General features: G+C 43.9%; 1 protein-coding gene across 8 annotated transcripts in view; it reads left to right on the top strand.

Annotated features, from left to right (window-relative positions):
- Positions 1 to 22,402, top strand: part of tbc1d5 (TBC1 domain family, member 5) — a 551,970-nt gene that overhangs the window by 447,652 nt on the left and 81,916 nt on the right. For 7 of the 8 annotated variants that reach the window (XM_078538526.1, XM_078538533.1, XM_078538532.1 and 4 more), the window contains 2 exons: positions 2,503 to 2,750; positions 10,600 to 10,665. In XM_078538526.1, coding sequence (XP_078394652.1) covers positions 2,503 to 2,750; positions 10,600 to 10,665 — 314 coding nt within the window. The remainder of the gene's footprint in view (positions 1 to 2,502; positions 2,751 to 10,599; positions 10,666 to 22,402) is intronic. The other variant, XM_078538531.1, reaches the window with a different exon arrangement.

Raw genomic sequence — 22,402 nt, forward strand, 5'->3', positions numbered from 1 at the left:
AATCTACTGCTTTTTTACTCTTCCTGCCAAAATAGCCAACCTCATGTTTTCCCACATTATACTCCATTTGCCCACTCACTTAACTTATCTATATCACTTTGCAGACTCCTTGTATCCTCCTGTGATTTGTTTTCGCATGTATCAGCACGTTTGGCTTTAATACGCTTGGTCCCTTCATCCAAGTCATTAATATAGATTGTAAATAGTTAAGGCCCCAGCACTGCTTCCACTAGTTACAGTTTGCCAACTTGAAAATTACCTATTTATTGTGACTGTTTCCTATCAATTAACCAATCTTCAATCCTTGCTAATATCCCCAATACCATGAGCTTTATTTTATGTAGTAACCTTTTCTGTGTCACATTATCAAATACTTTTTAGAAATCCAAATACACCACGTCTACTAGGTACCCTTTATCTACCCTCAAAGAACTCTAATCAATTTGTCAAACATCATTTCCCTTTCACAAAACCATGTTGACTCTACTTGTCACTTGATTATATTATGATTTTCTAAACGTTCTGCTACCAGCTCCTTAATAATGGATTCTAGCATTTTCCCAATGACAAATATATTTTCCTGCTTTCTGTCTCCCTCTTTTCTTGAATGGAAGTTTTACATTTGGGGTTTTCCAATCCACTGGAACCTTTTTAGAATCTAGGGGACTTTGGAAGATTACAACCAATGCATCTACTATCTCTGGAGCTACTTCATTTGGGAACCAAGGATGCAGGCCACCAGGTTCAGGGGATTTGTCAGCCATTAGTTCTCCTTGTACTTTTTCTCTCGTAATAGTGATTTGTTTAGGTTCCTCCCTCCCTTTTGCCTCTTGATTTTCTATTATTTTTGCCATGCTTTTTGTGTCTTCGATTGTGAAGACAGATGCAAGATACTTGCTCAAAGTCTGTTCCATATCCTTGTTTCGCATTATTAATTCGCCAGTCCCATCCTCTAAAGGACTACTCTTTTTCTTTTTGTATACTTGTAGAAGCTTGTACTGTCTGTTTTTCTATTTCTTGCTAGTTTACTCTCATACTCTAATTTGTCCCTTTTGTCATCCTTTGCTTGTCTCTAAATTTTCTGAATTTTCTGGCCTACCACCAATCCTCACAGAATTGTCAGCCTTTTCTTTCAATTTGAAACCATCCTTAACTTCCTTAGTTAGCCACGGATGGTGCATCCTTCTCATAGTCTTTCTCAATGGAATTTATCTTTGTTGAGTGTTATGAAATATCTCCTTAAATGATGCCGCTGCTTCTCTACTGTTACCTTTTAACTTAATTCCACTTCAGCCAACTATCTTTGTACCTTTATAATTGCTTTTATTTAAATTCAAGACAATAGTTTCAGACCCAATTTCTTACCCTGAAACTGAATGTGAAATTCTCCGTGTTGTGATCACTCTTGCCTAGAGGATCTTTTACTGTAAGTTCTCTAATTCATCCCGTATCATACACATTACCAGGTTGAAAATTGTCTGCTCCCTGGTTGGTTCCAGAATGTATTGTTCTAAAAACTTGTCCCAAATACATTCTGAACATTTGAGTTCAGTATCATATTACATCATGTTTGATACATTTCTATCAAATTCCTCTCTGCTATCTGAAGACGTGTTAACCAATTTATTTTAAATGGATTAAAATTTCCATTAAAATAGTGGATAAATGAGTTTGACGGTACCTTGCTCTGTCATTCTTTTCTTCGATTTTTAAAAAAATCTTTCATGGGATGTGGGCATCGCTAGCAAGACCAGCATTTGTTGCCCATCTCTAATCACCTCATCTTGAACTCAAAGGCTTGCTAAAGCTAACCACATTACTGTGGATCTGGAGTCACACGTAGGCCAGACCAGGTAAGGATGGTAGATTTCCTTCCCTAATGGCCATTACTGAACCAGATGAGTTTTTATGATAATCAATAAGACTAGCTCTCAGTTCCAAATTTTATTAAGTGAATTTAAATTCTACCAGCTGCTGTTGTGGGATTTGACCCCTATCTTGAGAGCATTAGCCTGGGCCTCTGGATTACTAGTCAAGCGACATCACCACTGCACCACTGTCTCCCCATATCCATTTATCCATTCCCTTTATTTAACTTAAGTGTTACTTTATTTCCCACCCAATCAATCAATCTTTACTTACCCTTTTCTAATTTGAATATACCTTTCCTAAATTACCACCTTATTCCCTTTTAAGGGATTATATGGGCTCCACTTCAATGGTTTGTGGCAGAATTCCACACTTTAACTGACCACCAAACAAAGAAATTGTTCCCAATCTAATGATTAATTCTTTGTATAATCACCTTAAATTTGTCCCATGTTTTAGGGAAGTGCTTTTGTTCAAAGAGTAGTTTTTTCTTTGCATGTTGTGAACGTTGTTAATTTATATCCTTCATTCACAGACATGTAATTTTCAAATTGATTGTTGTTGGCGATAAGGTATATAGATATACGTTACATGTATATTTTAAAAATTCTTAAACATTTGATCATTTTTCAGTGCTGGGCCAAAGGTTGCTCCCCTCAACATCAATAAAGTGTCCAATAGCTTAATGAACCTTGGAAGGAAACTGATAAATCCAGCTATCTTAGTTGGTGGTACCAGCGGTTTTCAAAATATTGGAACAAACTACAGCAGCAATCCTGCACCCCACCCATCCTCCCACAAAGCCATGGTTGAACACACCCAACAACATCAGCAACAGCGAATGATGAAATCTGAAAGCATGCCTGTGCAGCTCAGCAAAGGTAAATTTAATAAATTATAAATTGTGTGTTATGATGTAGTATCTTCGGTATTAATACAAAGTAATGTATTTCTTTTAGGTTTTAGCATGCCAGAGTTAGTTTTAATTTGAAACATGCACTAAAATAAAAATACAGGTCCTAAAGTTAGAAAATCACAAGATGCAGATGTGGAAAGCCATTTTTCGGTTATTAGCACAGAGCCTACATTCTCTTCTCATTCCCCGAACTCGTCATCCAGTTGTCACAATTCATCTATATCATATTGTTTTGCAATTGTATTATCAGCCCTGCTGAGATGTGAGGGCAGGGAATTTTTGAAATGTGTGTGTCTTCTACCTGACGCCTTCCCACCTCCAAGTGATCTTGTCAAAGGCTGGGTGATACCAGCATAACCTGTCCAACCCAGCCAGGATCTTACCGGGGGTGTATTGACCCTCCACTGCGGTCGAAGCCTGGCAGGCACCTGGAGGCAGCCTCCCAGTAGCAGACCGGGGCCTCCTCTAATTCCTTCACCCCACTCTGGACCCTTAGATATCAGAGGGTCACAACTCTGATCGCAGGCCATCCTGTGCAAGAGTTCCCCAAATGGGGAGAATCCCTACATTCTAAATGGTTAAATTGAGATTAGTTGGGTTTTACAAAGTGTACAGCTAGTCCTTCTAAATACTTTGAAAATCAGATTTGACATGGTGCTAAATTCATGTTTTACATTTCATTTGGTGTCAAGTGAAAATGTGAGATTATCCTTCAATGTTTCTCAATCTGTAGTTATATTAGGCCATGTGTCCAGATTCACACTGCCAGGAAATGCTCCCATATACGCTTCTACCAAAGTGCCCTCTCAAAATCCTCTGCTCAAAGTGAATAATTCAAGTTTCTCTGGACTTTCTCTAAACTCAGTCCTATGATGTTTGGTTCTATGTTATTAGATTCTGGGTTTTATGATATTCATTTTGTAATTTCTTTAGAAATTCCTTTGTCCCTCTTTTCCTTTTAGATTTCTATGTGACTTCTTGATCTTCCTTAATCTGTAAGTATCAAATGGTTGCGCCTTACACTTGAGGTAGGATTTTCCCTGCAGGCCTATAAATCCCGCTGTCAGGCTCAATGGGGGTCAGATGGTCGCACTGTGTGGAAACAGTCACTCCCTGTGATTTTCCCCAGCATGGCCAATTAGTGGCCAGAGGGTGGGCTTGCCATCCAAGGATGGTGGACAGACTCCTGAATCTGCGTGGCCAATAGAGGGCCTTCTAGCTTGAAAACAGGAGTCACATGCCTTGGCAAAATGGAGACATCCTCTCTCCAACTTTTTTAAGTTTAAAGGAAATTTAAAGCAGACAGCCATCCCTGTGAGGATGGGGTGGAGAGTGGTGGAGGAGTGCCCTTCCACAGGGTGACCTGCAGCTGCTGCTGTACCCAGTCAGCTAGGGAGGGCCTCTAATACTGTCTAAAATGCTTGCCCTCAAGCCTGCCATCAGGAGGCCACCACCAGGCAGCTAAACTGTTCCTCGCCACATCTGGGAACCCTGAGGCTGACTGGAAAATCCCAGTCGATCTCCAAAAATTGATCTTAAGTGGCCATTATTTAGTTGAATTGGTTATCCGTCGCTGCTTGCGGGTGGGTAGCCCTGCAGCCTTCCTATTCCTCCTCTGGAAAATGGCAAGCGGTAGGATAAATCCAGGGGAAGTCCATGCCCACCCCCATTCCCTTCCTGGCCCCTGCTCAGCCTTAAACTCCCCTTAATACCTGACCATTATCAATGTTATAGAAGATCATCTTCACATTCAGGACTGATCCTAACAGCACTGTCTCTTCACCCCCAATCCTTCCACACATGGACTCACAAAAAGATAGAACTTCCCCTTGCTGTAAGAAGTTTCACCTTGAATCCCATCAGAGATTTGGTAATACTTACCCATTAAAATCAGCTGAATTTCAAATATCAGTTGAAGCTGGGTTCAAAGTCATGCCTTCAGAAAGGTAGTCTAATTTTACAATAAAAACACAAGAAGTAGGAGTGGACTATTTGGCCCATCAAGCCTACACTGCCATTCAATACGATCATGGCTGATCTTGGGTTTCAACCCTATTTTCCCACTGCCCCCCATTATCCCTTGATTACCTAAGGGACCAATAATCTGTCTATCCCAGTCTTAAATATAGATAACAATGGAGTATCCACAACCCTGTAGGTTAGGAAATTCCAAAGATTCACAACCATTTGAGTGAAGAAATTTCTCCTCCTCTCAGTCCTAAATGATCAACCCTTTATCCTGAGATCGTGCCCCCATATTCTAGATTCCCCAACCAGCAGAACTAACTTCTCAGTCTATCCTGTCAAGCCCCTTCAGAATATCATATGTTTCAATGAGATCATCTCTGGTGTTTAGCAAAATGAGAGAATATAGACCCAATTTACTCAGCCTCTCATCATTAGGACAGCCCCCTCATCCAGGAACCAATCTCGTGAATCTTTGCCATACTGCTTCCAATGCAAATATCATCTTCCTTAAGTATGGAGACCAAAATTGCACACACTGCAGGTGTGGTCTCATCAAAGCCCTGTACAATTGTAGCAGGACTTTATTATTCCTGTACTCCAATTCTCTTGCAATGAAGATCAACATGCCATTTGCCTTCCTAATTGCTTGCTGTACTTGCATGCCAACTTCTTGTGTTCCTTGTACAAGTAAATCCAAGTCTCTCTGAACATCAACATTTACAAGTTTCACACCTTTTAAAAAAATATTCTGCTTTTCTTACGACCAAAGTGAATATCCTCACACTTCCCCATATTATGCTCCATCTGCCACCTTGTTGTCCACTCACTCACACTTCTATATATCTCTTTCCAGCCTCTTTCTGTGCCCCTCACAATTTAGATTTCCACCTAGCTTTGTATGATAAAGGGATTGACATGCTATCTTTTGTTTGACTTTTAACTATTTTTCCTAAAGAAAAAGCAGATTCACAGAATAACATGTGTGCTAATAGCAAATGTAAACAATAAGGTGAAGGTGGAATCGCAGCAAAATGATATATTTAAAAATTGATTGGATGAATCAACCATCAGCCAAATGCTGACCAAACATGTTAAAAAACAAAGCAATTAGTAGACTTGTAGAAGGTCTTGCAGACTGTCTTTTGGATTGTGCAATTTGTTTTTATTGTTATCTACTAAATTCTAATTCTGCCCTTCTGCTATTTAGCAAGAATTAAGACAGCCTTTCTTTTCTTTCTTTGGGTTAGCAATAGCAATGAATCACTCCAAAATATTCCATATGAATAGTAGTGATCATGTTACCATTAATTTGAATTATACTTTATTGAATTGCATATTACCAGTGTTGTAGTTGTTGCAGTGTTTGGGTATGAGTACTTGCAGGAGTACTATTTTTCTCGCGCTTAGCATTCCTACTTTAGGCATTCTTAGTAGAATTGAAGTGATGAAAATTGAGTCCAGTGAATATAAAATTAATGGGGTCAGTGCCAATCTAATTTTTAAATATTGAATATAATTAAGTTCAGGACAAATCAATCATTATTAAAAGTATTCATTACATTGCTATTAACTCCTAAATGTAATAAGTATACATTATCTAGTGCTTCTGGTCTTCTAAAATATATATTTTTTTAAAAAGTGAGTCAAAGGTAATTTATGTAAAATGTTTCCTACAGTAAGATGGGGCATTTCCCTGTCCCAGTTACATAAATACAACCACAATCTTAGCAATACAGACAAGAAAGTTCTTTTTTAACTCTTAAAAATATCTACTCTATATATTGCTTGTTCATTGAAACTTTGAAAGTTCCTCAGTGATTTTCTTTAAATTAATTCTCAGGATGTGGGCACCACTGGCTGGCATTTATTTCTCATTTTTTCGTTGCATTGAGAAGGTGCCACCACAGCGGTTTTAATGGTTTGATGCAACTGAATCATTTGCTAGAGCAAGGACAGTTAAGAATCAATCACATTTATCCGGTATTGCAAGTTTTCTTTGCTAAAAGACTAGTTGGGTTTTTACAACAATCCAACAGCCTTTTCAAAATTTGCAGAATTCAAATTCCAAACTGATTTAGTGAGCAAAATATTTTAATATATTTTTACTGCCCACTGAAGGGAACAAAAAAGCTTTTATTAAAAAAACAAAAATACTGTGAATACTGGAAAACGCAAGTAAAAACTGAAATGCTGGAAATATTCAATTGGTCAAACAGCATCTGAAGGAGGGAAATATAGTTAATGTTTCAAGCCAATTTCATCAAAACAGAAAAATATTAATGATGTAATGTTAGTAGTTTAACAAGTACAGAGGCAGGTAAGTGAGGGTTGGGGGTGGTTCGTGGTGTGAAGGTGACAAAATAATAAATGGGAAGGTATGTGATGGGGTGGGAGGCAGGAGTGATTAAATGCCAGAAGGGATGATGGTGCAAGGCAAAGGGGCTGGTAATGGGAAAAGGAAAGAAACAAAAGATACAAGATAAAATCAGAAAATTCTGGAAATACTCAGCAGGTCAGGCAGCAGCTGTGGAGAAACAGAGTTAGTGTTTTAGGTCAATAATCTTTCTTGAGAACAAAGGATACTTTTAGAGGAGCTTTAAATGACAATGGCAGAATCATTGACATTGCCTGAAAAAAGTAGAAGCATTGGTTATGATCTGAAATTGTTTGGTTAAGTCAGGAAGATGACTTCTTCGTCTTCGTCATCTTCCGTCCGACCTACAGCGCCACGACCCCCACCATGGGTCGGCAAGGAGGCAGGTCCTGAATCCACCTCAGGCGGAACAGGAATTGAACCCCATGCTGTTGGCACCACTCTGATCCATACCAGCCATCCAGCCCCACCCAAGAAGTCTGAGTTGCTGTTGCAGCATATACTTTACATGCATGTTGTAGCCTGGAGCTATGGATAGTTGTAGAGGCTCCAATGTTCTTTCCATCACATGGCTGACCAGGAACCTCTACTGCTCTTACCACCTGCTATTTACATATGTGGGAAGGATTTACAAGTTGATGCTGTTTGTCCACATTATGAACACACTTGTCTTGGCTGTCAAGGCCTGAGGTGGAACTTGAACTTGAATCCAGAGCTTCTGTTTTGAGGCAGGGACATTACCCACTGTACCACAAGACCTCTTCTCAAGGGCAGGTCCTTGGCCCTTTCTCTGCTGATGCTTCATCCTGAACCATTTTCTTGGCAGTTTTTGTTGGTGGTGATTTACCATTGTCTTCCATGCTCAGGGAGAGGCAAGGAGGCAAGTTCCAAGTCAACCTCAGCTAGAACAGGGTTTCAAATAATGTTGGCATTATTTGAATCACACGTTGGCCATCTAGCCAACTGAGCTAACCAGCCCTCTCTTCAGGAAGGCTATAAAATATCTAATCAAATAATGAAGTGCTGTTTCTCAAGATTTTGTTGAATTTCATTAGAACAGTATAAGATGTCAAAGTGGGAGTGAGGCAGAGAATTAAAATGACAGACAACCGGAAGCTCAGGGACATGCTTGCCTTTGGTCTCCCAATGTAGATGAGGCCACATCATGACCAGCAAATGTAGTAAACTAAATTGGAAGAAGCACAAGGAATTTGCTGTTTCACCAGGAAAGGAGTGTTTGGGGCCCTGGTTGGTGGGATTGGAGGAGGTAAAAGGGAAAGTGTTCCATCTCCAGCGCTTGCAAGGGAAAGTGCCATAGAATTAATCAGTTGTCAGGAAATGCATCGAAGCTTCATTACTTTTGTTTAATACAGTAGTTGCTAATAAATTTGAGAAAATACTTTGATTGTTAAATGTTGGAGTTCTGTGATTCATATGTTAAACGTTGGAGTTCTGTGATTCATAGGTTTATCAGATAATTGTCTGAACAGACCGGGTGCCAATAATTTATCCTATTTTGTACCACTGAGCATTAGCCATCTGTTTCATTGTCTCCCTCAGGACAGCAGTGATACCAGTGCTAGGAAATTTTATGACCTCTAATTCTCCAAAACTACAACCAAGTTTGGGAACTCACTATCCAAGCAACACAAAATCCATTTAAAATCTTTTCGTAAAACCTTAGTACACTCAGATGTACAGGTGGACTGGATTCAGAATTTTTTTAAACAGAATCTCCAAATAATTTTTTTAAATTGTAGACTGGGTCAAGTATAGCAACAACAACAAACTCTGCCAGATTCAGCCAGATTTGATTCAACTTTATATTCCTGAAAAAGTCTTTTATGTAGGTTCCCCTGGTAGTTTTGGGAAGTAAGCATGTTGGAAGTATGTCCAGGACTGTCAGATTTTGTTTGTGGCATTCCCGCTACTGAGTCATGCATTCCAAATAGCCCCTTAGTTTCTTCTACTGGAAACGAGCATTTTAAATCATTCTGGCCATGTGTATAAATTTCTTGGAGGATTGTTCACTCTGAAATGAGAGCTGGGACAAATGCAGCATGTGAGTAGAATTTCTCGATCTTGGGTCCAATAACAATTGCATGTCTGCTGGTGGATAACCAGACAGCATTAACAACAATATTAATATGACTGTAACTCACTATTCTAGACAGAGTCTTAATGATTACAAAATAAGTAGTTAATGTTGGCTCCCCTGAAGGTTCAGGCAGTTAAACATTTAGTCTTTAAGCTGTACAGACAAGGACAATCTGATTTAATAAAGCAAAATACTACAGATGCTGAAAACCTGAAATAAAAACAGAAAATGCTGAAAGTACTCAGCAGGTCTGGCAGCGTCTGTGGAGAAACCGAGTTAATGTTTCAGGTCTGTGACATTTCATGAAAACTGACGACAGGTCACAGACCTGAAAGGTTAATTCTGTTTCTTTCTCCACCGATGCTGTCAGACTTGGCTGACAATCGGAGTAGGTTATTAAAGTGGCAAAAGGGTTGTGCTATTCGCCATTGGACCTGGTATTGGGATAGTAAAATCAGCCAATGTTCCCACTCCAGATTGCTAGCCAGCAGCCCCTGTTGGAGGGATATATGTGTGGGTATCTTTTAAGGACAGATTTGGAATCAACTGTGATACCAAAATAGAAGTAAAATAGCCTGTTATTACTTGATGTCTAAGCTCACAAATGAATAGTGGCTACTTGGATCAATGACTGAAGAACATTTTATTGTAAAGTCAGTCTTGCTTTATCAATTTCAATTCTATAATGGTTTATGCAAATTTCCTTCTGGGCTGAGACAAAGTATACCAGAAGTAAACCAGTCAAGCAGGTTTAGTTAGCAATTAACCTTGATTCATTTTTATATGGTAAACCCTCCAAGGGACATCTTGTCTTCGTGGTTCAGCAGGTAAACATAGTCCAATATCACATTAGTGAGGCTGTGCAGGCTGGAAAGTTTGGGTTTGATCCCTGATCTAAGTTTGAGTTAGCTGATCTCAATTTGGGTAGAAACAGAGGGATGCTACACTTGGGTTCACTGCCTTTCGGTTAGGGGAAAATTAATCAGGTTCTCGTACCTAATCACTTTCTAATAATCGCTGCTGGAACGCATGCTACTGTGTTGGTTAGTTCAAAGAGTGGATTGAGTTCAGTCGTACTGCCCCATGGAGAGAGCCTAGTGACACTCACTACTGAAGTTCATCGAGAGAGGAAGAAAACTGAGTAAAAGCAACTTGTCAAACTAGAATGTTTCATGTTTTCCCCATAGGTATATTAGATTTATTTATTCAACCTAAGTTATTAATATTCTGCACTGTTACAAAAGCAGCTTCAGATTTTCTTTCCTATGAATTTATTATGCAGAACCAAAGCACTTTTTTTTTGTAAAGGACAGAATTTAAAGTGGCATAAAACAATTAGTCCTGCCTATGCAAATAACTTTTTTTATTTACTAGGACAGGTAGTTACAGGAGATGATGCTAAGGCTTGTACCCCTGTCAAGACTATTACTGAGCTCCCAGGTAACAATCACTGTAGTAACCGCTTTTTTAGTTGGCTGTTGTAGTGGCATTTGCTTGTGCTCATTAAAGCATTTTGTGGTTTGCTTCCATGTGCTCTTTACACCACATTTATTTCTAGTTGCTGTCATTGTCAGGCTCTCGCCACTGTGGGGCAGTGTTGTTCAAGTAATTAATGAGTTTCATAAACCTTTCTTACTGTGCTTGTTTGCATGCTTAACTGACAAATTAAATCCCAAGGGTACAAGTTTCCTATTTTGATTTTTCAAACCAATGTACAAGAATGTATTTTTTAAAGTAGTATAGCTACAACACTGTGTGTACATGTGTGCAAGAAAGTGGGAGAATTATTCCAATTTTGTTACAAAGTGGGGAACCAATGATTATTTGAATATTTTAACATCAATTTCACCTGTGTGTGTGAATATGAGCATATAATTATTGCAGCATTAACATAGATATGCTCAAAAGTCACCGTTAATTCATGTTTTATTTATACCCTCAAGTCAGTGTTGATTAAAAGCTATTTGTATCACATTGAGTGGAATTTTCCCAAATTTGCACGAAGTACGGTAGCGGGTGGATAAAACGGTGTGCTGCCTGCGACCACAATGCCGGTTTTCACACCGTATCGTCCCGAGCCCACCTCATTGTTTATACACTCCCAGGAGACATGCCGTTTCCATGGCGGGCGGGCTCTCGTTCTCCCGCCCACCATCGTCCTGCCGTTGCATCATGCCAGGCGCCGTGTTTAAAGGCCAGCCGCAAGCACCATGCTCATTGCTTCCAGCTCACCACTGCTGCCCAGGAGATCTGGCCCTCAAAGGCAAGAAGACTGCAGCCTCCCAGTTTAATGATGGGGTCACTCGAGCGACTGCTGGATGCCGTGGAGGCCCGCTGAGATGTGCTCTACCTCCACTCTGACTGCAGGATGGGCAGCAATGCGACCAATCCGGCTTGGGAGGTGGTGGCAGCTGTGGTCAGCACCAACACCCTGCAGAAGAGGACAGCTATCCAGTGCCGCAAGAGGGTGAATGATCTCCTCTGTTCCGCTAGGGTAAGTCACTCTTTTCATCACTATCAACGCGCACACTCACAAAACCAGCACACCACCACAGGGCCCTCACTCACTGCCAGTTCAAGGGACATCACCATTCACTCTCTCACACACACCATCATTGTCTTCATGGGACCACTCATCACCCGCACAGGCCAGGCACATCTATCGTCTGACCTGGCAGGCGTCCTGCTTACACTTTCTCCATCTCTATCCATGCAGGACAAGCTGGCACACAACAAGAGATGTTGCAGACCAGTGGAGGAATGCCCGAAATCAAGGTCCTCATGGACTTTGAAAACAGCCATCCAGCTGGCTGGTGAGGATCTGGACCGGTCCTGTGCTGACAGTGATGTCGGCAATGCTTTACCAAGTGAGGATCCAGCAGTGCAACATTCATCAGATAACCATGCTGTGAGTGATGTGTCCTGTTTCACAGGCCACTGCCATGCACTAATTATCTCCGCTTGCTTTCTCAGGCACATCTGCCAAACAGCCGACAGAGTCCATGACCCAGGGCCTCCAATCAAGCCCTGAAGAAACCTCTGAAGAGGAATCTGAAGTCCGGTCACAGCGCTCACCCACACCCTCCACCAGTGCAGAAACACACACCTCGGTGGGACCTAGCTTTAGAGTAGCCCCGGGAGCTACCCAGTGAGCACATCGCATTGCGTGACACACTGCAATCGGCGTCAGGGACTTCCCAGGTCCCCGGCACTCGGAGGACTGCTGGAGGCCAGAAATTTGCTGAGTTTGAGTCAGGTGATGAGCCTCTGGACTCGATCGTGTCACAGTTGCTGGAGCTGCAAAGGCAAGTTCAGGAACATCAGGAAGGGATGTCCTCTCCACTCCTCAGATTGCAAGGCACGATGGAGGAATCAGTCCGCCTTCAGGCTGAGATAATAGCGCCAGCATTGCAATGCACCGAGGTGAACACTGGGAGGATGGCGGCCGCCATGGACACCTTAGTCCAGGGTGTCGCTCCTGCACCGCTGCGTGGGCTCAACTCCATCGCTGATTCCATAGTTGGTCTCCAACAGTGTACGCGAGAGGGGTGCCAGGCAGTTCGATCTCATTCCAGCTATCTCTGCTCCTCAGGGAGTCAGCCTGGGGCTCCCGGGCACTCATAGGCAGGAGGATCCAAGGGTGCACACTCCGGGCCCATCCATCCAGATGACTCTGAGGGTGTGTGGGCCATCTGACTCCCCTCTTCCTGTGACCTCAGCAGCTCCAGCTCCACAGGCCAAGGAGGGTGCCATTGCCACACAGCAGGACCCCGAAAGCAGGCCGGGGCCCTCCAAGTCTCGGCCCTTCAGAGGATTCCCGCCAAAGCATCACAGACAGGGCGTCACAGACAGCAGGCTGCCTGCACCTCAGCTGTGGATGTCCGGGAGCACCAAGATGTAGTGGCAGGGTTAGGAAAGTTAAGGAGAATTAGTTACACAGCCTGGTCACAGGTGTTAATCACTTGTACATACTGTTCCCTATTGTCAATAAACTCCCAAGAATGTCTGTCTATGTCTCCATGTTCTGATGAGCAGTGTCCGTGTCACTCAGATGTGAAACCTTTCTGCACAAAATAAAGGCAGGTGTCTCAGTCCAGGGCCTCTTCCCTGTGTTCTGTGCAGCCTTCAGATGAAAGTGATGGTCTTGCCTCACACTCCCTGGAGATATTCATGATGCCTGCACCTCGGCGGCGCTTGTCATTGCTGCCAGAATGTAGTGGGCAGGCGCCACAGAGTCCTCTCATTCTCTCTGTGTGCTCTCAGCACCTTTAAGGAGGAGCTGGCCCCCATCTCTTCAGCATCTGTGACCACTGATGCTGTGCTCCAGTTCCTGAAGGGCTCAGGTGCTGAAGGCGGACAAAGCATCAGATGCTTCTAAAGTTTCATGGCTGTGTCTCTATGATATGACCCTGATCACAGAGCGCAAGCGAGCTGTCCTCGGCCAGACAGGAGTCAGACATTTTCAGAAGCTCTGTGAAGATTTATGGAGTATCTTCAATGTATGATGTCCGCATCATCGTCCTGTAATCGAGTGGATATTAGGGCCTCTACCGCCTCTCCATGACAGGAGCATTCTCACAGAAGGTATTCGTGCTGCCGTAAGCCAGACTGGAGTCAAACGTTCACAAATGCAATGTGAGGATCTATGGAGTCACCTCACTGCATGTCGTCATGATGCTCCACAAATCCAGCAATGCTGAGGGCCTCCCGAGCATGCCTGCCTCGTCTAGCCAGTGTGAAGGCCTTATCCCCATCATCGTCACCTCCAAGGACTTCCTCATCCCCGTCGGCATCATCCTCTTCAGAGGAGACATGCAGCTCCTCTATCTCCTCCTCTGCCAGCTCGTCTCCCTGTTGGAGCGTCAGGTTGTAAAGGGCGCAGCAGACGATGACGATGCATGACATCCTCTGTGGACTGTATTGCAGGGCTCCACCAGACTAGTCCAGGCGCCAGAACCTCATCTTCAGCATCCCCGATGGTCTGCTCCACCAAGGTGCGAGCTGCAACATGAGCCTCATTATAGCGTAACTCTGCTGCAGTCTGAGATCGCCATATGGGTGTCATCAGCCACGGCCTCTGCAGGTAGGCCTTGTTCCCAAGGAGCCATCCCTGCAGCTTCTGTGGACCCTGGAAGTCTCCAGGGACCTGTGACCGACTGAGGATGTATGCATCATGTACACTCCCTGGAAACTGTGCGCACACACGCAGGATGCATTTCTGGTGGTCGCACATCAGCTGCACACTCAGTGAGTGGAAGCCCTTGCAGTTGATGTAGTTCATCACGTGTTGCAACGGAAATCTGAGCGCAACGTGAGTGCAATCGCACCCTGCACCTGTGGGGAACCTGAGATCTGGGCAAATCCAATCGCTCTTGCATCCTGGCAGTCCTGGTCCCAGGCGAAATGCACAAAGTTGTGTGCCCTTGCGAAGATGGCATCCGTGACCTCATGGATGCATTTGTGGGTGGAGGCTTAAGAGATCCCACAGAGGCCACCTGTGGAGCCCTGAAACAAGCCACTGGCGTAGAAATTGAGCATCGCAGTCACTTTCACAGCCACTGGCAGTGGATGCCCTCCATGTCCCCGTGGCGCTGAATATTGCAGTAAGTGGCAGATGTGAGCGACCAGTTCCCCGGACACGCGCAGTCTTAGACGACACTGGTTCTCGGTCATCTGCAGGAATGAAAGTTGGCGTCTATAGACCCTGGGTGTCACTAGGCGCCGGCCTGCGACGGCTTGCTGTGGTTCTTGGGCGGCGTGTGTGGGAGCACCAGCTGCCCCTTCTTCCTGAGGTTGCTGCTCCTGCCTCTGCACAACCAGGAGTCTCAGCCGCTCCCTCCTCCATTGTATTCATGCTCTGTAGGCCATCAGGCATACAGCTAGTTCACCATGCTGCATGATCCTGATGTGCTCCTCGTGGAGGATAAAAGAGAGACACGTGGTTAGCATGGGTGTACTAAAAACCTGTCCTGATTAAGTGTGACGGCCGCTTAACGCTTCCCGGAAAGTGCTGGTCACCACTTGAATGGTCAGAGATTAGTGCGCTGCATGGCTGCCCTGTTAGCTTAAACCATGGGAGAGACTCATCCAAACCGGGATGCTGAGATTGCAAGGGGCTGTGAGCGCCTCCAACAGTAACTGCGCCATGCCCAGCTTTAGCGAGGAGATTGTACAACGTGTGCAGTCCAACTGCTCCATGGTCCGCTAAAGTGCTCATGAATTTGCAGTCTATACTGGGGGCGGGGATGGGGGCGGGGTTGCTCTGGAGAACTTGGTGGCACTTTGATGCCTCTCCGTTGCTTGAGTGGGCAGATAAGCTGGAGCCTGACCCCAATCATATCAATGTGACTGCGTCTGAATTGTCTCAGTTGCAGAGGAATGGTCACTTTCTACAGGTTTCCCTAATGCGTAGCCACTTCCCTCGCCCACCGTACCCCCCCAACCCCCCCCCACCCCGAATACTTGTGCACTCTATTCAACTGCAGAGCTGCCCTTGCGCGCCCCCAACCCTCCGCCACCAGTTGCCTCAACGGCAAGGCTGCACTTTCCCCCGCTCTCCCTCACCCTCAAGTCGCCTCAGAGACACGGCTGCACTTGGTCTCCACTCACCCTTAAAAGTCGTCTCCGAGGCAGGGCTGCACTTGCCCCTCCCCCTCAAAAGTTGCCTCTGTGGCAGGCCGGCACTTAACCCCAACCACCACCACCCTCCCCACATTCCGCACCCCTGAAGCCTGCAAAGCAACAGGCAACCCAAGCGAGCTCTGCAGAACGTTGCTGTTCATTCACCTCCAGTTCACCCAAAGTGAAGGCCGCCAAGTGCACGTCGACTCTGTGCTGTTGTGAAACACATCGGTGTGCTTTCCCGCCGACGTGGACGCACAATCCAGCAGGGGTGCAAGAGCTTGGCGGGATGGCCAGATAATGATATGCTAATGTATTACAATGATGTTCTGATGACCAATGGCAGGAAACGCGGCCTGCCATCAGTGGGCTGAGCAGACAATAGCGACCTGCCTTCCCACCATTATGAAATCGTTGTATCATATCGTCCGCTCACGCCACCTATCACGCCCGCCAGCAATGGGCACGGAGAATTCCACCCATTATGTTAGTGTGTTATCACATATTTCACTATTCCAAAAAGACATATTAGAAATGGCTCCAAGTGTACCATTTGCATAAAGAAAACCAATTCCTTGCTAAAATTATCACATATCAAGGGCTCACTGACCCTGAAAGCCATGACCAGATTTTACAGCCCTCTGGCAGTTAATTGCCTGCATTCATGGCTTCTGAACATCTAAGTCCCCTCCTCCAAGAGCTTCCAGCCAATCAGAGTGCTAGCAGCTCTCTAGTCCCAGCAGCGCTATCAGAAGCTGTCACCACTGCTAGGACTTCAGCAGTCTCGGACCAAACGCAATGGAGAAGGTCTCGGAGTTTAGGCAAGTGGGGTCAGGGCTCACTAGGGCCAATCAGGCAGGCCCCGATGAGAGGAGGGAGTGTCGATTGTGAGGGCAGGAGGGAGTCTTCCAGCAGCCCTTGCCATGGAGGGGCCTCCAGGGGCCACCAGCTGATTGACCCCTGATCAGGAGGAACCCCCCCCACCCACCCTTCCAAGCCCACAGGGAGGCCTCCAGTTTTTACTAGGCAGTCTCTCCACATGCCAAGATAATCACCCACCCCTAGTAAAATGCCAGCAGTGGTGGAAAGATTTAACTGGCCACGTAAGGGCCTCAGTTAGCCTAAGGGTGGATTGACTGTCTGCCACCTTCCCCGCCGCTGGTAAAATGCCAGCATAGGCAGAAAGACAATGGGCACAGTATGCCCCACCATCCCATCCGATTTTGCACCTGATTTTAGTGTTTATCCTTAGAGAACCATAGGACTACTAAAGCTTATCTAACCTTATGTTACCAATGACCATTCCTCACCATCCTGTCGCAACCCCTTCTAGCACAGGCTACTCTTGTTGCTTTTTTTCCATCTTATATTCCTTGGCCTCACCTATCCTCAGCAATTCCTCAGTTCCACATGCACAGGCCTAGCCTATGTGTGTTATAGTGGAATTGAACACAGAAATCAAATGAAGGTCAGAAATCTTGAAATGTGTGAATAACTCTCAGGCAAAATGCAACTCCAAATCAATGTTCTTCAAATATTCATGTGATGCATCCCACTCCCCAATTCCATAAAGGAAATACTTGGCTCAGGACCAACCTCTGAGTTTCACATGTGGTGTCTAAACCTGTGCGAGTTATTTATTACATCATCACCTCTCACCTCTCAACCTTGGAGAATGCACTTTTACTTAAGTATAATAATCTACAAAAATTTAACTTTGCTCCACCGCCCCCAAAAGTAATCCAATTAAATAGCATTCGACATCCAAACTTTCCACATTATTTAGTCTAAAACTCCACAATCCCTTTGAAATCAATGCAATTTGACCTTTTTTCAGAGTTTGCTGCTGTTCCCTTTGCAGTGCTGTTTTCTCATCTCTTGTTCTCTGCTTAAAATAAACCTGGTGTTACTGCATTCAGGTTTTTAAATATTGGTACCACAAAGTGTTGGAACAGCTCCCCACTAAGAAGCAGTCCTGTTCTCTTGAAAAGTCTGCGTATTCAGAAAACTACACTTCCCAATCCCCAAATAGTGCATGTGACTGTGGTAGCCACTCGATCAGAGACATTAGTTACAAACCATTAAATTGAATGGTCAAAGATTTAGATGTGAGCAACAGTAAACCTGTGTTAGCTGTCACTGTTACACATAATCTGGTGATAAATGAAAGATACCTGCCACTCAGCAGCACACAGTGGAATCTGATTGAATAGCATGTCTTCATTGCCCTCACTGGTTCTTGCTCAGACATAGATTCAGTGTTTACAAGAATCTTCTTACTGCTCTGAGTTGGTAGATGCATCATAATGTACCTGTGGATCTGAATAAGATAATTCAATTTTCAAGATGTGAAAGGCATTTTTCCATTAGTTATTTTGGTCTGACCATTATTTAGATACATAGAAATTATTTGAAATGCTGAAGAGTTGCAAACTAAATCATATGGTTCACGTAAAGCAGAAAAATGTGACCATGGAACTTCCTTCACATACTTTAATGACTTAATAAACTGATATTAGGAAGTAAATTGATGAAAACATTAGAAGCAGTGCTTTCAAATTACTGTAGGTCATGGTGTATAAATCAACCTTTGAAGCCTCAAAAAATCCTTCCAAAAAGGGGGTCAATTTGTACGCCAAGTATAAAACATGAACTACCGGATTTGGTGTAGGTAGTCGCCATTTTCAAATGTGAAAAAAAGCGCAGGTAATTCAAATTAAATCAATGTAACCAGTTTTATTGAATAAATTAATTCTACTAGGATATCTTTAACCACAATCAAAACGTTTTAAAAACCGTCAAATTCATTGTCTTTGGCATCCAACACAGAGCTCATCGGATTCATTCTGAGTTACTTTGGCTATGGCATCATCATAAGGATTTCTGTTTGATGATGAATTGCTGGAAACTGGTAATCTTGGCATCGAGTTCTTTTGGTAGCCTCTGAGTGATCTTGGCCTTCTGCCACAACACTAGACATTTTTGTTCCATAAAGCTGGGGCAGAATCTAGCTGTTGCTCTGAAATCCTTGCTAGGCACAGGGTTTGATTTGTCCACTTAATTGCATATATACGCATTGCAACCATTCTGACATTTTTCAAGGACTCATTCCAAAAACTGCTTCTCTGGAACAGGCTAGTGGCTGGTCCCTGTTCTCATGACATCTTCTGCGGGGTGGATTCCTCCTCCTCTTATTCTCACATCAGTTTTTCACTAACACCAAATTCCCTTGCTGCCGCATGGTTTTTTGACGAGTTAGCAAATGTTATGGGACTCTTAGTCTGAAACCAATTTTGTACTTCATTCATTCTAGTGGAGGAGCCATTTCTATTTATCCATTGCCACATACGGTCTGCTCTGTGTGGGCGTGTCTTAAACTCCCACACATCATCTTGGCAACACAGCCTTTATTGCTTGCTTAATCCCACATATTGACTTACTTAGTGAAACATGCATTTCTGAGGTGAAATACTTGGGCCTACTCCTGATGTGAGAGTAGCATTTCTTGACACAAAAGGTTGGGGGGGTCGGCTTATATGCCAAGGAGAGGCCTAAATATGATTTTTGGCAGCAAAAAAATTGGGTCACCTTATACGCTGGGTTGATTTATATGCCCTGATCTATGGTAATCTATGATCTATTGTAAAATACAAAAATGAATAACATTAAGAATTAGCATTTTTATGAAGCTTTTCACATTCCATATAGGTCCTAAAATAATTTGCAACCAGTGAATTTCTTTCAAAATATAATCATTGTTCTTTTGTCACCAAATGTAGATGTCAGTGTGCACATAACAAAATTCTACAATTGTAAATAAGATAATTGACGAGTTAATCAGGGCGCAGTCACACTGATTTCAAAATAGTGTGCAAACCTAATGGTATATCCCTTAAGTGGGGGTTAAATTGGATAGCTCCTGAAATGGGTGCAGGAGTTGCGATGCATGATTAACCTGCATCCGTTGATTGAAATGCAGGCAGGACACCAACTTCGTACTGCCAGGCATTATAACCATTTTTGCTTGTAGTCAACATTAACTGTGCTATCCATTGAATGCATGCATCAGTAGGAGGCCCAGAAATTGTAACTCCAAGGCATCACTTAAAGCTAGCTTGCTTTGCTTAAGTGCAGCCTGTACCTCTTTTATAGGAGAGGTGCATTTGGGCTGGAGCAGGTGGTGGGAGTTATGCAGGAAGTGAATCGTGAATAACAGTACCACAAGAAGTTCAATGACTTCAGACAAATAGTCAAGGTAAGCAGATGTACCTTGGATATCTAAATACCATATCCTATCAGCTTCACCACTAACCTCAGCAGCCAATTGACTACAATTCCCGTCACACAACAATCTCTGTCAATCACTCACGCTTAGTGACTCATACCTAGCATTCATATGCCACACCTTACCATTACACACTTAGCAATGCTGCAAGCCTTACACACACATCCCACAGCAGTGCAAGAGCACCAACAAGAGAGTGATGATGAAGACACAGTGCCAACCTGACACTGCACATTTCTTAGAGGATAGATTAGAGGTGGGATCAGCATGTACTAAGACACGGCACAAGTGTGCTGCAGCTAGAGAAGGGAACAAAGACAACGAAGGTGTCAGCTTGCCTATGGTGAGGTAGCACGTGAATTCTACTGCATAGGACTCAGACGAGCACTTCAATGGGACAACCTATAGAAAAATACTAAGGGGCATGCACAATGAAATGCTTGGTGCATTGGCAAGCCTGCCGCATAGAAAAATCCAGCACCAATTTGGCACAGGGCTTTGTGCAGAACTTGGAACTAATCCTTTCCAGCCTCCAAGTGGTGGAACCCATTCACACCCTTGTGGGCCCACCCTTGTTGTAGCATCTGACTGCTGGTGTCACCGCTTCAATTATAGCACAAGCAGCAGCCACCCAACATCTGTGTACTGCAATGGAAACTCAGATTGCTGTCTTACAATGTCACCAGGATGCTATCATGACTGTTGTATGGTTTTCAAAGGAACTTGCAATGCATCACAGCAATCCAGCAATTAGGCCTCCAATAAGTTATTAGGAATGCATTGGCTGCGTGGAGCACGAACCTGCTGTCATCACTCAGGCTGACAGCATTCATCCTTCTACCCCTGCTACTCTACCAGTGCCCATGCTGTTGCCTTTCAGGCAGTCAGCCCAGACTCCTGCCACCCATGTTGAGTTGGTGCTGTCCACAGGGCTGTTCAAAGTAGCCCCCCAAGACTATTTGCAGTTTCTTCCACTGAAAGTCGGGAACCTTCCATCATCCATGCTGTAGCCACTGGGGTAGCACTTTGTAAGAGCACTAGGACAGATGAAGGTACACAGAATTGACATTGTGATTGCTATTATCACACCCAAATTAGTTCTTCATGGACAACCTATCTGGAAAGGGGCTGTCATGGTTGTCTTTTTCCTTTTTCTTCTCTTCCTTTTCCCCCTCATTCTACTGCTCCTCAGCCACTTGCCGTACAGTTGGTGTTAAGGGCTGTCCCCTCATGATGACAAGGCATTTGCAGCATGCAGCAGACCACCATAAATATCGATACCAGCTCTGCCAAGTACTACAGGGATCCTCCTTAGCTGCCCAGATAGCAGAAGCATTGTTTCAGCGCATCAGCGGTCTGTGTTATCACATTTCATGTGACAGCATGGCTTTCATTGTATGCTTGCTGGGCACATGTCTAGGGGTTGCACACCGTGAGCTCTGTTGCCAGTGGATAACCCTTGTCACCAGTAACTACTCTTTGGTTTGCTCTCTTTGCATAGAGAGCCTCAGTGGCCTCCTTCATGCAGCTGAGAGTTGTTGCAAAATCTCAGCTCCAGCCTGGAAGGAGCCAGACGCATAAAAGTTAATTGCTATGGTCACCCTCATAGCCATGGATAATGCAGTCCATCCCATGCTCTAAGATTGCAGTAGTGAGTGTTGCAGTTGCCAAAATTCATTGAGGACAATGTTTTTGAAGTGCAGACATCTCACAAATTGTTTCTCTCTCAGGTTCAAGTAGGAAAATTACAACCTGAACACCGTGGGAGAATATGGCCTCCTCCTAAGAGCCCTGCTTCCCCTCAGCCCTCCTTTTGTAGCTTGCTCAGCTCTGAGCGGCCTCTGTACATTCTCTTAATCATGCTTATTCCAAGGGGAATGCCTGCTAGTGCACCCATGACTGGGAGAAATTGGCCTGTGCAGAAGCCATGAAGTCAACAAAAAGTCCTTCAGGTCCGACCAGATCACTCCCTGTAGATGTTTTACAACTTGAAACAACTATAAAAAGCACTAAACACTTTCAGAAATGTAACAACAACCTGAAGAAATCAACCAGAAACTAATCTATAAGTAGTTGATTCCTTTAGGTAATGCTAGTGGGTTGGGGGTGCAGGGTGGTGTCCCTTCTTGCTGATTAACATATGTTTAGCTATAAAGGTTTATGAGGACATTGACTAGGGTGAAGAGCTCTGAAACTGGCATCAAATCAGTGTTGACCACTGGTGTCATGATCTTCCCACCCTGCATACTTCCAGTAAGCGTTAGCTGCGCA

This window comes from Cetorhinus maximus, chromosome 3, assembly GCF_964194155.1.
Source record: "Cetorhinus maximus chromosome 3, sCetMax3.hap1.1, whole genome shotgun sequence".
Classification (NCBI taxonomy): Eukaryota; Metazoa; Chordata; class Chondrichthyes; order Lamniformes; family Cetorhinidae; genus Cetorhinus; species Cetorhinus maximus.